This window comes from Cynocephalus volans, chromosome 7, assembly GCF_027409185.1.
Source record: "Cynocephalus volans isolate mCynVol1 chromosome 7, mCynVol1.pri, whole genome shotgun sequence".
NCBI lineage: Eukaryota > Metazoa > Chordata > Mammalia > Dermoptera > Cynocephalidae > Cynocephalus > Cynocephalus volans.
Genome location: NC_084466.1, coordinates 150,141,797 through 150,158,860, shown reverse-complemented (window position 1 = coordinate 150,158,860; position 17,064 = coordinate 150,141,797). Strand labels below are relative to the sequence as shown.

The 17,064-nt window shown below is 40.4% G+C and overlaps 1 protein-coding gene across 1 annotated transcript in view; it reads right to left on the bottom strand.

The window, feature by feature from the left end:
- Positions 1-357: 357 nt before the first annotated feature.
- The window catches only part of PLPP4 (phospholipid phosphatase 4), a 130,729-nt gene continuing 114,022 nt past the window's right edge, over positions 358-17,064 (bottom strand). Inside the window, exon 3 of the mRNA XM_063103109.1 lies at positions 358-483. Within this exon, the coding sequence (XP_062959179.1) occupies positions 358-483 (126 nt within the window). The remainder of the gene's footprint in view (positions 484-17,064) is intronic.

Genomic DNA, 17,064 nt, shown 5'->3' with positions numbered 1-17,064 from the left:
AGTCTGAGGACAAAGGCAAGTGACCCAGCAGGGGAACCACATTTGGATGTGAGGCCAGTGGTGACTCTAAACTGAAGGACTCGAGCAAGGTCTCCTTGAGTGCCAATTCTTTCCCCAGCAAGGGCAGCATGAAGGTAAAACTCCCTTGAACAGGCATATTTGCTTCAACACTGTACCGCTCTGTCATTTCAGCCTACTCTGGTTTCTGACAATAGGCATCAGTCCTCCCCGAAGCAGTGCATTTCTACACCTGTCCCTGGAGGGGAGAGGCAGACGGCTGTGAAGACTGGAGAGGCTCTAGGCAGGACTCACCTTGCCAGTGATGCTTGTAGTCGCACATGCGGGACAGGGCGATCATCATGGCACAGTACAAGGGCAAGATGGCAGCACAGAGCCGCCAGCTCTTCCCCCGCCCACTCTCAGTGAAGCAGTGCAGCTTGCCCGCCAAGTAGAAGGTCGTGAAGCCGAGGCCCGAAAAGGCAACTGCCAAAAAGAAACAGCAGGCGTTACTCCAGCAGGTGGTGAGTGGCAGGGACTCAATCTGCCATCTTGCATACCCCCAAGGGACAAGGCCATGTTGGCACCAGGCACCATCTAAGCAATCTGTGCTCCTGCTAGAACTACGCTAGCATTAAACTTCCAATAGGAGAATGATCTTCAGGCTTGTAAAGGATCAATGCCTATGCTATTTCATTCATCCATTCATTCAACAATGATTTAATGGGTATGTGCTGTTGCTAGACAAGCACTGTGCCAGGTGTGGGGAATAAAAAGATGCAAGATGTGTCAGATACTATCTCTGGTGCCAAGAGGCTCACGGTCTAGTTGAAGGACATGGATATGCTAATAGATCATTTTCATGTAACGTGTTACATTCTATAAGAAAAAAGTGTGTATAGAACAAAAGACAGAACTGCTTAGATTGGAAGGGTGAGAGAAAGTATGGGGGAGAAAGTCCCAGATGTTTGGCTTGGGAGACGAAGTGAGCCATGGTGTGTTCACTTAGGTGGGACCAGCAAATGCTATGGAGGAGTGGGTTTTATGGAGAGGCCAGTGACAACAAATACCTTGTTTTCTCTTAGAAATAATGCTTATTGTTTTTTAGAACTGCAAAGACAACTCACAGTGGTGCTTTGTTTAAATCCATTGTCAAAGCGTGGAGGTTGGGTGTAGCATATTTAAGCCCCAAGCTTTTTATCCAATCAGGTTTAAAACACAGTTGGAACACAATGAGATTTAAGGTAGGTCTTCTGTGGGCTTAGAAAATTAATCCTCAACTCTGGCTACACATGGAGTCATCTTTAATACCTAGGAAGCTTTAAAAAATACAGATAGCCAGTCTGTCCCACTGCCAGACATTCTGTGTATAGTGGTCTGGAATGGGCCCGTGTGCATGTGCACACCCATATGTGTGTGTGAGTGTGCATGTGTATGCATGTGTTTGACCTCTCCAGGTGATTCTAATGGCAGCCAAGGTTGAGCTTAGAGGCTTTTGTTGAAGGCAGACACCAGCCTAATTGAAACTTTCCTCTTGATTAGAAAATACTCCTGAGGGGGCAGATCTCTCAGCCCACACAGTGACTTGGTAAAATGGGTCTTATAAATATCTTATAAATACTCTAAATTCTAGTACACCAACAACCTTAAGAGACTGCCCAAAGCCTGAGGTGCAGCCTGAGCATCACGTGGAGGTTTGTTATAAATGCTGACTCTTGGGCTCCCCTAGACCTACTGAATTAGAATCTGCTTTTCACAGTTTCCACTAGTGATCGGTGTGCATGCTGCCATCTGAAAAGCTCTGGCCTAAATCACATTCGTCAGCTTTATAAAAGATCTCTAAGAGTCCATTTGAAGGAAATAACACAAAAACAGGGGAGAGTCTAGATGTTCTGCTCAAAGTTATTTACAAGTATGGAAAGACAAAGTGATCAGTGCAGAGGCATAGATAGGCAAACTGTAACATTTCCACTCAGTGGAGTGTGATGCAATTGTGAAAACTATTGTGATCATGTAGCAATATGGACAATGCTGAGGACACAATGTTAAATGAGAAAAGCAGGACCCCACATTGCAGGTTCAAGATAATCATGGCTATACTACGTAACTGAGTCACCTGCTCCTTTTCCAAATTACCTCTAATAAGAACACGTCTTCTTAAAATGGGTCTCAGTTATGCAGACAAGCTTATACCAAAGTACAACTTTTACAGCAACCAAATGAAACAAAGTTGCAGTGATTTTTTTGTTTGTTTTTTTCTTTTTTCTTTTTTAAACATAATATTAAACCAGGTTTATCCTGGGTATAAAAATGAAGTGAAAGTAAGGACATGTAAACATGAGCGATGTGTGCATTAAAACATTTCTGAATAATGATTAGCCCTCTAGTAAATAGCAAAGCAGTGCCAGTGTATACTGACAATTCTGCTTAAGGCAAGAATACATGGGAAACGGCACTGCCCAGCCCTGCTCTAGGTTGTTTGCAATGACAGAAGGGAATTAAGTGATTTACACAGTCTTCCAAAGTGGCTCCACTTGGCCACCATCCAGGTAAGCACGATGGCTTCTTAATTCCCATGCTCACCCACTTTGCTCTGTTTCTTCTATTCATTCACATTCTCCCACAAGGTATCAGAGTAGGACAGGGAGGCTGGACATTTGGTCCCACTTGGTATTGGCTCCATCCCAAGCTCTGGAATAACGGACTTTACTGGAGTCATCAGCTCAAGCAACCAATACCACCCACACCTCCAGGCACATGCAGGGGATAGAGGTGGGAGGGGGCTGCCGAAACCCTACACGTCAAGACCTCGGGCAGGTGGCTGGGGGACAGCTCCTTGGCCTCCACCTGATCTGTTTTGCCCCAGGAACTGTAATGTGGCCAGCTTTGGCACAGGGGCTTTGATTCATTCTTTGGAGAGCAGGTAAAATGCATCCTCGCCCACACAGTGAGAGGCACAATACACACAGCAGCCCCTCCAGAATGTTGAAGCCTCTGCTTCTTGGAAAAGGAGGAAGGATTCAAAGGCAATTGTAAAGGTTGCGTGTAACAGCCTAGATCCTGTGGCAGCTGGCAGTCTTCTTCAACACACGCTATGGGGCTTTGAACAATATCTGTAAAAGCATCACTGTGTAAAGTCCTTACTTTTCTAGGTGACATAATGAGGCTCCAATTTCACACTAAACCTTATGCTTGTCACTTTCTCAATGACATTTATACAGTCATTGAGCCAATGTAACGTCCTTTGACAAAGGAATTCTGTGGCAATTCCTTCTGGCCCAGGAGGCGCGTATGAGTTCTGGGAAGCACTGATCCTTTGCAGTCCTGCTTTTCCAATTACTATCTGAGTAAGAATGAGATTCTACCAAGCCATACTGAAATAATATGATTCCATAGTTTTTCTGCCACCTCCTCCTGTGAGATAAGGGGCTTGGGACTAGCATGCAGTCTCCCCAAACCATCCAGCTCTGAGATCCTAGGACTCTAAACCATCAAGGCTCAGATTCCAATTCAATTGAGAGAAAAAGAAAATGGGAAGGTTGTCAAAGACGTGCTTTCCAACACTGTACATACAACATCCAATTCTCTTCTGAAAGAAGACATGCATCTGAGACACAGGGGGCTGTATAACTTTTTTATTCTAGCGTAGAACAAGTTAGATGATGTTTGCTCTAAGTGAATGTCTGTCCCTCCCTTTAAACACAGTTCTAGCTTCCAGCTAAAAGTCCATTGACAGACAACTGGATAAGGAAATCATGATATATAGATAAATAGATAGATAGATAGATAGATAGATAGATAGATAGATAGATAGATAGATAGATAGATATAGATATATAGATATATAGATACACACAATGGATAAAAAAAAAAAGGATGAAATTCTGCCATTTGCAGCAGCATGGATGAGCTTAGAGAAAATTACGTTAAGTGAAATAAGACAGACACAGAAAGAGAAATACCCCATGTCCTCGCTTGTAAGTAGGTGCTAGTAAGGAATGAAGGAAGGAAGGAAAGAAAAGACAGACTACAACAATACATTGACCTTTCAGAAGGAAAGAACAAATCTATGGTTATTAGAGGTGGATGGGGGGAGGGACGGGGGGTGGGGAGAGATTGGGTAAAGGGCATAAAGTATAATTACAATTTGTAATAATGAATATGCTAATGATATTGATTTGATCAACACATGCTGTACACAGGTGATAGTAGTCAACGCTGTACCCCCAAAATATGTATAATCAATTACGCTTCAATAAAAATAAATTTTAAAAATGGAGAAACATATATAAAAGACTGAGTTTCTTGAGAGCACAATTATGATTTTATTTCCATAGCAGCTAACATTTATCAACTGCTTACAGTATAGCGGCTACTGTGCTGTTCAATTTATCTCACTTGAGATGACAGCAGAATGATGTCTGTATTAAGCAGGCGTCTCCATTTTACAGATGGAAATGAATGAGTCCTTGAGGAGCTAACTGCTAGCCCAAGGTCACAAACCCAGTGGGTGGTGAAACAAGAGATATAATCCAGTTCTAACTCCAAAATCAGCACTCTCCACTCTGCCAGGCTGCTTCTCTAGGTCTCTGTTTCCACAGGGCTCAGGACAATGCCTAGCACTGAGTTGACACTCAAATATTTGTTGACTATTATGTTGATGATGCTAATAAAACACCAAGTCACTGTAGTTCAAAAACAAAAAAAGAACCAAAACTGAGAAATAAGCATTCAGAGGCATAGACAGGTCATTGAACATTTTGGAAGATGTGGATTATAAGATAGGATAAATGCATTCATATCTCACTAACGTTATCAATTATGAAAATATGAGTAGAAAACTCCCAAGCCAGTGTGAGAGGAGGCTGACAGTCTACCTGTTTTGGTAGCAAACTCGTTCATTTGTGCTCCAAAGTCTAAACACACACACGCCCACACGAACCCCCCCACACACACACACACACCGCTACACCCCTTCACTATTGACAAAAAGAAAGAACAGTGATCTGTGGGAAGAGCCCCTTGCTTGCAGAGCCTGTAGCAGGTTTCTTGGCTGGGAGCAGCTGATTATAAATATCTATATGTTGATCTGGCTGTGAAAAGCAAAGATGCTCTAAACTAGGAAAAAGATCATGGTTTCCCACCTTGTTTCTGGTATGTGAAATGCTCACTCGGCTGTTGTCAATGAGAGCAGATAAGCAAAGCATCACAAAGCATCACATTCATTTGGGTGGCCTGAGAGAAGAATCAGTGATTCCTTTCCAGTGTTACCAGGCAGGCACAGGAAGGTGGCCCTGTTCACAAGATGCACCTGGCATCACTCTCGGCTTCAGTTTTCTCTATGGAATGGAGGCTGAACCACAGGAGTCACTGCATGAAGCCCACGGGGACCGGGAAGATAGTGAACACGAGTGAAGCAATTGGATATTAGGGTCAACCTTCTTGCAACAGAAAATCCTCTTGGTCTTTTATGCCACAGTTGGTAGGCAGTCAGATCCAAAAAATACTTCACTTCCTGAAAAAAAATCAATGGCTCCTCTGTGATAATAAGTAGCCATAATAAGCAACTGGCCTCAATGTTGGAAGACCACTCGGAGTGGTGGGGACCGCCATGTGGAAATGTAGGCTCTGAGTTTCTATCAGTTTCCATCCTCTGACAAAAGTGGGAAATCCTGATATTTATGAGAGATGTTTCCATTTTTAAATGTCAACAACTATTAAAAAATTAATACAGGGCAGACCAAAGGAATCTCATCTGTGAGCCGGCAGGTCTGGGTATGTGGCCTGCTGGTTGGAGACCTCACTCAAGTCCTGCCTTCCAGCACCAGTAGTCTCTCGTTTAAATGGACCTCTAAGCCTGAATTTAAAATTAGACCATCAGTTTGTCACTACTATACTAGAGAAAGAATCACTTGATAAGTTTGGGGTGATTTTATCTAAAACAATAGCAACCTGCAAATTACATTATGCAGATTGTTCGGGGACTAAATAATCCGTTCAGCAGCAGGAAGTACCATGTGTTGTTGAAGACCAGGGGCTTTTGAGGCAGACTGTGCTCAGCTCTACCACTTAGTCCTGTGTGAGCTCACCTCTTGGGGCCTCAGTTTCCTCATCTGTACAATAAGGCTAGTTGCACTCAACTCACAAAGTTGTTGTGAGGATTAGTTAACGAGAAATTATAAAATGCTTAGCAGTGCTTGGCACGGAGTGATCACTCACCTAATATCCCCAGCTGCAGCAGCCACGGTTGTGCATGGCCTCCCTTCTGGAAAGCCCCATTTTGAAAGAGAAGCTTTCACAAGATCCACTTTTGCAGTCTGCAGCTCTTTAGTTATATAAATGCTTATTCACCTAGAATCCTAGGGCCAGGTTCTCAGGCTTTTATAGCTTTACAGCCCCTGAGGCTCTCAGTAGATGTTAGCTGCTTAAATTGACAAACTTGAAGACTCAGTGAGATGAGGCAGCATAGACGCCTTTCCTATCTCTCACTTTGCATAAAGCCTGAAGCTCTCAAGTAAGACGGCCAGACAGCTAAGCACCAAGTGACCCATCACACAGGTTGTCTCCTGGAATTGATTCCTCAGAAAGAAGTTCATTGTGTTGGGACCTACTTTAATCTCCCTGTGCCCCCAAACCCATTAATGTGACTAGTTTCTCAACTCGTAGTTTCAATTTCATAGTTTCTCAATTCATGCCTAAGATGCTCATTCTGTTTTTTTTTCATGACAAATTATATTCACTAATATTCAAAATTATTAAGAGATTTCATTTTCAAAAAAGAATGAAGGATTGCTAGAACTCTTAGAGACTGTGAGACCATAGTACATCTATAACTTACACCACTCAACAGAGCTTAAGCAAAGACAGTTATTTACTCCTCGTGAAATTATTGGGTGGAAGACCATTAACGTCTGATTTAGCTACTCAAACAGCATTACAATTTCAAGGGAAAATTTTGATGAAAATAACAAAAGACTCAACTTAATACCTACAGTGATTTTTTAAAAAATCTCACCTCTCCAATCTATTAGCGAAGAGATTACTTTGCTCTGATGTAGGAGACAAAAAGTCTGTCTTTGCTGAGAGGAGAAGAATTCTCAAGATCCTTGAAATCTTCTGAATCTCACACCAATGAACCCTTTAATGTTTCTTTTAAGGACAAAAGTTCATTGCAATGGATGTAACTCAACAATATTCAATGTATCAATTAAGCCAACTAGATAATTTAGGGGAAAGGGTTTGGGTCCTGATTTATCTTAATAAGCATCTATACAGAAGTCCCTTTCTTTGCATGTGTATGGCTAGGTAGACACAGGTCCCACTAGACTATGAACTCCCTGATAAACTCCATGATGGCAGGATGTGCTGCCTTCTTTGCCTTGTATCTAGAAAGTCTCACACACTGATTGGCACATAGTCGGCACCGAATAAACATGTTGACTGAAGGAAGGACTGGGCCCAGTGGTATCTACTGCCATCCATTCCTGCATTTGTCCTCTCGATGCCTATTTATTAATGGCCTCTCAAGCTAGACTCTTTGCTGGACCCTGGTGATGGGAAGTTGCATAAGACCTAGTCCCTGCCTTGGCGGAGTTTTACTGGGGAAAGAAAAACTGTAACAACATGAGAAGCTCCACGGAGGGAATAAGACTGGAGCCTGGAGGACAAACAGAGAAAAGAGGGTTCAAGATGACCTCAGTTGTCTGGTTAAATTCCTTCAAACCTACAGTAGAGTTGCCTCTGATGTCAGGCATGGTCAGAGTGGCTGACAGCCTCGGGTAGAATTACTCACTCTAGTACCATCAGCCTTAAGATTTAACAAGAACAGCATTCGGGTGAGCTGCTGAGAGCCATCTGCTAGGACAAAGGAGGTCAGGTGGACCCTAAGCATCCTGCAGAAGGCAGGTTGAGCCTGGAGCTGCTGAAGCCAGCACCACCTGACTGTCCTATCCAGAGGGATGGAGAGAATCTCTTGGCCCACTGAAGGAGGGCCAAGCAGACATGGTGGATAGAACCCCAGAGGTGTGAAATGAATTAAGAACCAACAGCTAGTCAGAGGTGGACTGGGATTAACCCACAGGTGGGAAGTGCCCCTGTAGCACAGTGGTGTAGAGCTGGGTGTGCATCCTGGATGCACCACTTCCTATCTGTGAGACCTAGGGCAAGGTTCTTAACTTCTGAAACTCAGCCTTGCCATCTGTAAAATGGACAAGCTAACACCTGTCCAACAGAGCAATTGGGAGGACCAGGGGCGGAGTGTCCATGATACCTGGACAAAGTACCTGGCATGCATTAGGCCCTTGGTGAAGGTCTAATCTCCTTTCCCTCCCCTCTGTTTCTTCTACCTTATGCCCTTTCTCAAAACCGTGCTGCCTGCCCCAATTGAAACTGAGAACATGGAAGAGGAAACAAAGCAAAGGTACATACAAAGACAACGAGGACATGAACTCTATGGCCCCAGCAACTGTCTGCCTGTTTGTTGCCATTAGATGCCCAACATCAGAGACAGTGCCAGCACATCACTGGTGCTCCATAAATGCAAGTGAATGAACAAGTTAATGAAATGAGGGAGCAGGAGGATTAAAAGGAAAACTGGACTGATGACGTGTACTCACAGGGGCTCTGTGGGAACACAGTGATGAGCATTCCTCTTCTGCCTCAGCGACTCCTACTTCACTTCTCAGTCCAAATGTCACGCACAGGAGGGGCTGGGCCCGAGCTGAATTCTTCTGTACTATATCCTACCCCCCAGACATATGCATGGCCTCTCTCTCCCGCCCTTTTCCCACTCCTCCCCCTGCCCCCACAGAGTTCTCTGGGCTTTTCCTATGGAGAGATCCCAGAATCCCACAATCCTCCCAGGGCCTTCAGAACAGGGGCCCTTCTGTCCTCCAAGGACTGGCAGCCACCTGTCAGAAACCTGGGCCAGACTCCAGGGAACAAGGCAAGATGCTCTCAGAGTTCTTACACAAGATGAAGTTATGAACAGCAAAGCAACATGAAATTCCCAGGGTCTCAAGGAGGGGCAGGTGGGGCGGCATTTCAATGAACTTGAAAGGAAGGAAAGAGGAAGCTGCGCCAGCATGAGCAGGTGCAGGAGCGGCCCGTCAGAAGGACAGCGAGGCAGCCGGGGGTTGGGGGCCCCACGTCTGCCGGGCACCGAGCTTGAAGCTTGCACGGCCTCGCCTCACCCTGTCCCCAGGACAACACAATGACATGGTCATTAGGCCTTTTTATGGATGAGAAATGGAGGCCCAGAGAGTTCAAACTATTTACCTAAGTTAATGCAACCCTTCAGAAACTGAATTCTCTTTGAATAAAGCAAAACTCAAAGACACACTTAGTATCATCACAGTGACAGCCCTGCTAACTGCCTATTTGTTTTTATATCTCCAGTAGGAAAGTGCCCATCAGGGTCAGCACCGAGGCCCTAGGACTCAGCACACTGCCTGGTGATAGAAGGTACCCAATACATGGTGCCCACATGAATATATAAATGGTAGAGACCATCTCTTCATTCCACAAACATAATTGAACCCTATTAAGTACTCTGGCAGCAGGCCAAGGTCCTTTGGGACAGAAAGACATACATGACCATGAAAGGTCATGTCCTTCATCCCCTGCTTCTAGACAGACGATACCTGAGCTACCTGAGCTGGATGAGATTTCCATCTCATGCTGGAAAGGCTTGTACAGGCTTGTTTGAGAAGGAGCAATGGGGAAAAGAAAAAGGAACCAAAAAGCTCATAATTGGCCTGAAAGCAAATGTCAGAGGCAGGAAAGGCAAAGAGAAAAAAGCAGACTGTAAACTCCTTGTGTAACTTGACTTTGCATCTTCAAAGAGAATTTAGTGCTGAAAAAAAGGAACCAACTCAGGCACAATGCACAGAAATTGCAGAGGAAAACCAAGCAGGGGAAGAAAATTGGGGGAAAGAGGTGGCCGTCCTTTTGTCAAACTGCTGGAGGCACTGATCCTGGGAACGGGCAGTTATAAGGAGGGGAAGCATCAGCAGAGGAGGATTAAGGATTCCTAAATGACAGAAGCCACTTTGGCTCCCCAATCCACCACACTCTGCTTGATGAAAAATGCTTATGAGGAATCATAAATGTTACTCCTCACCCTAGAGAGAGCTACGAACAGTCACAAAGATGGGGAGTGGTTTTGCATATCACAGCATCCTCATCTACAGGAGGTCTAAATCCCCAGGATAACTTTTTCCTTTTCTGGCCTTGATGATATGCCACAATGATAGGAAGCGTAAATATAAGAATAAGCCTTCGAAAGAGAGAAATTACCTTTTCCCATAATGCCATGAGGGCAGCTGATAAGAGCATGGGCAGGATTCAGATAAAGATAATATTTTAATTAAAAATGATTTTCTTTTACCTCCAAAGGACTTAGCAGAGCATAAATTTGATGGTGAGATCTGAATAACATTGCACATGTTTTAGAAACAACCAAAGAGGCAGTAGCCATTGATTTACCCAGTGAACTCATCTGATTATCCTCAACTTGGTGTGCACAGACTTCAGAAGAAGGCTTTGAAGTCTTAATGACTGCTACTGCCTTGCTATCTTCTAAACAACTGGCCTTAACTCCTCCTGCCTTTTATGAGAAGTTATATCACCTGCCGTATGATTTCTTACAGAATAACCACCTTTGCAATCCGCCCCTAACAGCCTTGATAGGAGTTCTTAGCCTGCACAGGAAGGGAACCTAAGTGGTCTTTGCATTAAGATCTTCTGCCCCTGAGGGGCTTGGCTCAAACACTGATGAACAGGGACTGTCTGTGATGGGTGCTGACCACATGGCCCACTCAGATCTTCTCTTAAGTATTGCATAAGTGGAAAGGGGAAAGCAGATCGATTTCAAGTTACTGTTCTGAGCTAAGCTAGGCCATTGTTTTGGTTACTGAAGAAAGCTGCAGCACATCCTATTCTTAAACACCCCAAGTGACTGTGTAGCTGATGAGGTGGCTTCCAAAGCTTCCCCCATGTTCTGATTTTTCTGACAATAAATTCCCCATCACCAAAGACCATCCATGCTCATCTCGCATACTCCAGGGGAAACTGACCATAAATAGGACAAGGAGCCTCTTCATTTGACGTGTGCAAAGGCTTTCTTCCCCTGTTACTCACACCATCCAAATTCAAAAAAATTTATTTTCTGTTCACAAGAACATTGTGAGTTTTTTAAAGTCAGGAGGGCCACTTTAAACTTGGGAAAGCAAATCCATTACATTTTCATCTCCTGTGACCTTTACAGACACTGTAATTGATCAAGGGACTCTTTAACAAGAAAGTCAGCTTTGGGCTCATCATCTCCCTCGAGATGGTGTCCAAGCAATGACTTGCGCCAGGCAGCAAACAAATCCACTGGCTGCCTTCTTTTAAATCATTTACTTCAAGACAGCATTGTTGCAAAAACAGAACTCTTCTAGGTGTTAGAAGACTTGGGTTCCAAATCAGAGTCGTGTCCCCTCCCCACAATAGTCTCATCTGTTCGCTGAAGGAAGATAACATCTGCCTCACCCAACTCTCAAAAAACTTCGTATTTGTGAACATACTTTGCAGACAAAAACTTAACATACAAATTAAAAGTTTTGTTATTAGTAAAACCGAGGAAATAGATGCCTAGAAATATTGAATGGAGAAGCTGTTCTCAAACCCAGACCTGTCTAATTCTAAGCCCAAGTTTAGTTCTCTTTTTTTCCAATACGGAAATACCTAAAAATTTCCACATGCGGGACTTCTATTTCTAGCAGTGTGACAAACTCTATATCTTGTTTGACATAATTACATGTTGGATGAAATATAAAAACAAATAAACAATTTTTTAAATATATCACTGTGTTGACACAAAGAGAAGAAATAATGAAAACAGGTTTCCCCCAAAAGAAGGGAGAGCAAGACCTTTAAACACAAGGAAACAGCAAAGCCAGACTGGGCCCTGCAGAAACCTGTAGACCCTGAGCTTCTGCTCCAATGTCTCCATGAGGCACAGAAGTGAAGAAACAAAGGCTGAGGCCCATCCAAGGAGGAGAACATAACAGAAGACAACTGAAGAAATACTGGACCCAGAGACTACACAACCTGCTCTAGAGTAAGTAAGTAAGAAAAGAAGACTGCCTTTCAGAAGGAAACAACAAGGAAACTAGCCTATCTCCAGCTTTGTATTTTGCGGAGAGATTTCATAGCTACAAGCCAACGTTCATAGGTTTTCATGTCCAATTCATGTTTCTTATATGGTCTACAGAAACCCTTAAGTGGAGAATTAATTATGAGTGACTCTGGGGTAGGTAGTGCTCTCAGTCAACTGGCAAAATTTCTCTGGAAGAATTCAACTTTAACCCAAACATGAAAATATTTCCCAAAAATAAAATTATCAGGAAAATTAAAAGCCTGGAGTAAGAAAACACAAATACGAAAAACTTCATGGCATCACGAGTAAGAACATATTTTTAAAAACTGACTCATAACAACTTCAGATATTATAATTACAAGGTATAGAATATAAAATAACTGTGATGTGCTTTAAGAAATTATAGAGAAGCTTAAAAATAAGGACAGAAAATAAGCATTATAAAAGAACAATACAGTAGATTTTTAAGAAGACCTAGTAGAATTTCTATAAATGAAAAATATAGTAATTAAATCTAAAAACCCAATAGATAGTTTAAATAGCATGTGAGACAAAGCTGAATAAAGAACTCATAAATTGCAAGATAGACTCAAATTTTGTCCAGAATTCAGTTAAAAAAAGAAAAGATGGAAAATATGAAGGAGAGGTTAAGTGACATGGATAATATAGTGAGACGGTCTAACAAATGTCTAACTGGACCTCTAAATTAGAGGAGAAAATAATAGAGAAAATGGGGAAGAAGCAATATTCATATAGATAATAAATGAGTGTATCTTAGAGTGTTGAAAGACACAGATCTGAGATTTTTGAAGCCAAATTAATCCCAAAACAGACACATTAAAGGAAATGACACCTAGATGCATAATAATAAAACTTTATAGTATAAAAGAAAAAGCAAGATGTTAAAAACATCCACAAGAAGAAAAGAATACCTACAATGTAGCAGCAGTAAGACTTACAGTTGGCTTCAAAACAGCCAAATAATCAAAGCTAAAAGACAATGGAATAATATCTTGAAAGTTTGGAAAGACAGTAACTGTCATACTAGAATTCCATATTCAATAAAGCTATCTTCTACGAATAAAGTCAAATAAAGAACATTTAGAAAATTAAAAAACACAGAGCATGTACCACAAAACAAACAATAAAAAATAAAATTTAAAGGATATATTTTAGGTACAAGGTGGAAAGGCTGAGACAGAAAAGGAAATGGTAAGCAAAGATATTGCCTTATTTGTGCATTAAACTATGCACAGATTGGTAGTTTTACTGGGAGGAAGGAGAAAGAATCAGCCTAGCATTAAAATACCATACAAAACTACCAAATCAGTTAGAATGTATTAATCAGAGCTAAAGCATTTAATGTCCTCACCTTACTCAGAAGAAACAAAAAGATATTACTTAACTTGAAATTTTGTTAACTATGTGTGTTAAACTAGAGGTTTGATAGAACTTCCAAAGAAAAAAAGAAAAACAATGGAACCAGACATTAATATAGTACAAAAAAGGAGAAAGAAGTATATAAAAAATAATATAAATTATAATATATAAAAATGGCAAGAAATATAATTGAAATTAGCTCCCCAACTACAAATTAAAAAAAATACATACATAAAACAAAGGGCACACTTACAGGATAGAAAAAGACATAAGAAGCAAATATTAACCAATAGAAAGTTGGTGTCAATATTAATGTCATATGATCTTTATTGTAAAAAGTAGTATTAAAGACAAATATGGCCATTACTTTTTATAAAGGTAGTAGAAGGTATAATAAGAAATATGGTAATTCTAAACTAAGTTTACATATCACTTTAAAATATATAAATAAAAATTACAAATATCATAGAACTATAACATCCAGAATAGTGAAAAAATTTAATACACATACTGAAGTTGATAAATGAATAAACAGAAAATTAGATAGAATATATAAGATTTGAACAGCAAACTAACAAACTTGATCTAATAGACATATTATAACTTTATGTCCAACAATTTTAAAATTCACATTCTTTCTAAGCCATATGGAATATTTATGGAATATTTATGAAAACTGACCATATGCTAATTTTTAAAGCTAAGCTAGTCTCAAGATCAAAAGATTGGTCATTTTTATGGATCACATTATCTGACCACAATGCAATTAAACTATAAGTCATTTAAAAAATACAATAAGAAAAACTTGTTCTAAAAGAAAAAAACTCTTCTAAACAAGTTATGGGTCACAGAAAAAAATAAGAAAATATTCAAAGTAAATGTAATGAAAACAAATATGTATTAAAACTTATGGGATGTAGCTAAAGCAACACTTAAAGGAAAATTTATAGCCTAAATTGCTTAGTTTAGAAAAAGAAGAAAGACTAGCATTATTGAAGGATGTTTAAGTTAACTTAGTAAGTTAAAAAAAGAACAGCAGAATAAATTCAAAATTAAGAGAGGTGAGCAGTAAAGATAACAGCAAAATAATGAAAAGCAAAACAAATGTACAGTAAAGAGGCTCAAGGCAAAATTCATCTCTCTGAAAATAGATTAACCTCTGGCAAGATTAAACAAAACAAAAAAAATTTGAGAGAGCACACATACATACAAATATAGAAATGAATAATGGAGCTATTAAATTGAAAACAAATGGATAATAAATAATACTTTGCCAACACAGTTAAAAATTTATATAACATGACCAAGTTCTAAAAATAAATAGAAATTACTAAAATATCTCAAGAAAAAAATATTTTAAAGCCCAAGAGTTAAATAACCTTAAGTAAATTGGTTCAGTATTTTAAAATCTAGGACAAAATGTTTTATGGATATATCGGCAGACATTCCAAAAGAAAAAAAAAATCATCTTACACAGAATTAAAAATGGGGGAATATTCATTTTATGAAGGTTGGTAATACTGCTGTTTAAGTCATATATTTTCCCATTTATATTTGATCTATCAGTTATTAAAATGCATATTTAGGTTTTCAATAGTTTTCATGGCTTTTGTAGGCCTTAATATTTCTTTTTTTCTATTTCTTTCTTGTTTTGATAACAGTGATTCTGAACCAGACAAGTACGTTACAAGAAATAAAAATCACTGATGAATATCACTTAAAACATGTTTATAAAAGTCCTAAACAATATTATCAACCCAGTCTAGCACTGAGTAAAATGAGAATGCCTCTAAACCAAGGTGGGTTAATTCCAGGAATTATCAGCACCGCACTCTCCTGAGTGAGCCACGGGCCGGCCCTAATTCCAGGAATTAAAGTTGGTTTAATATTTTAAGAATTGATTACTATAAATCACCACATTAACACATTAAAGGGGAAAATATCACTTTGTTAGGTGTACAAAATTCAAAATTCATTCACAGCAAATTAGAAATGGAAGGAACCTGATAAAGAAGAATGTCTACTGGAGTCCCTGGCAGCGGCAGCAGCAGCAGCAGCAGCAGCAGCAGCCAGCAGAACCACATAGCTGGATGCAGCCCCTCATCCCACCTCGGACCCAGGAGGGAGCACCAGCCTACAAGTCTGACCCACCAAGTTTGACCCAGCAGAACCACATGTCGCTAGGGGCTCATTCTATGCCCACAGAGTCCGGAACAGGAAGAAAGGTGGTTTAACATAACCACCACCACACCTACTGTCAAGCAAAGACAATTCACTTCCACAGTAGCAACCAGGGCCACTCCACAGCCAACCTCAGTGTAATAGAAGAAGCAAACCCTCTACCAAATGACCAAGTGTCAGTGAAAAAATATTAGAAGTACAAACAATCAAGAAGAAATGACACCAACAAAAGAATACAGTAATGCTCGAAGGTCAAACTCCATGGAACAGGGAATCCTTGAAATGTCTGAAAAAGAATTTTGAGCAATGATCTTAAGAAAACTTGAAGAAATAAAGGAAGATTCAATCAGAGAACACAATGAAACAAGAAAAAATATCCAGAATATGAATGAGGAAATCTACAAAGAGATTAATACCTTAAAAAAGAGTGTAGCAGAACATCTAGAAATGAAAGACTCACTCAATGAAATAAAAAACACAACTAAGAGCTTGAGCAGCAGGGTAGAGGAAGCAGAAGAAAGAATTTCAGAGCTTGAAGATGATCTTTTTGGAATAACTCAGGCAGACAAGAAAAAGGAAAAAAGAATTAAAAATAATGAGGAAAACCTATGAGAGATAGCAGACAACCTCCAATGCTCTAACATCCAAATTGTGGGTATTCCTGAAGGGGAGGAGAAAGAAAAAGGTATTGAAAACCTACTCAAGAAAATAGTAACAGAAAACTTCCCAGGTGTAGGGTGAGATACAGACCTTCAGATCCAGAAAGCTCAAATGTACCCAACAGATTCTACCCAAAAAGATCCTCCCCAAAACATATTATAGTTAAATTTGCAAAGCTCAAAGACAAAGAGAGAATTCTACAAGCAGCAAGAGAAAAGTGTCAGGTCACTTATAGGGGAACCCCATCAAACTAACAGCAGACTTCTCAACTGAAACCCTACAGGCCAGAAGAAAGTGGAATGACATATTCAAAATAATAAAGAAAAAAAAATGCCAGCCAAGAATTATTTACCCAGTAAGACTCTCCTTCAGAAATGAGGGAGAAATAGTGTATTTCCCAGACAAACAAAAGTTGTGGCAGTTCACCACCACACGACCAGCCCTGCAAGAAATTCTCAAGGGAGTCATTCATCTGGAATCTGAATAATGGTGACCACTATCACAAACACACAAGAAAGAGCAAAACCCACAGTTAAAACAAAAATGCCAGCAAGAAGGAGAAAGAAGCCAAATCATTTCACCTTAAATTCCCAACCAACATTGAAGAAGAGAAATAAAAGGGGAAATAATGATCAAGAGATATTTAAACCATCTAAACAAGAAGCAAATAAATGACAGGAATTAAGCAACACTTGTCAATAACT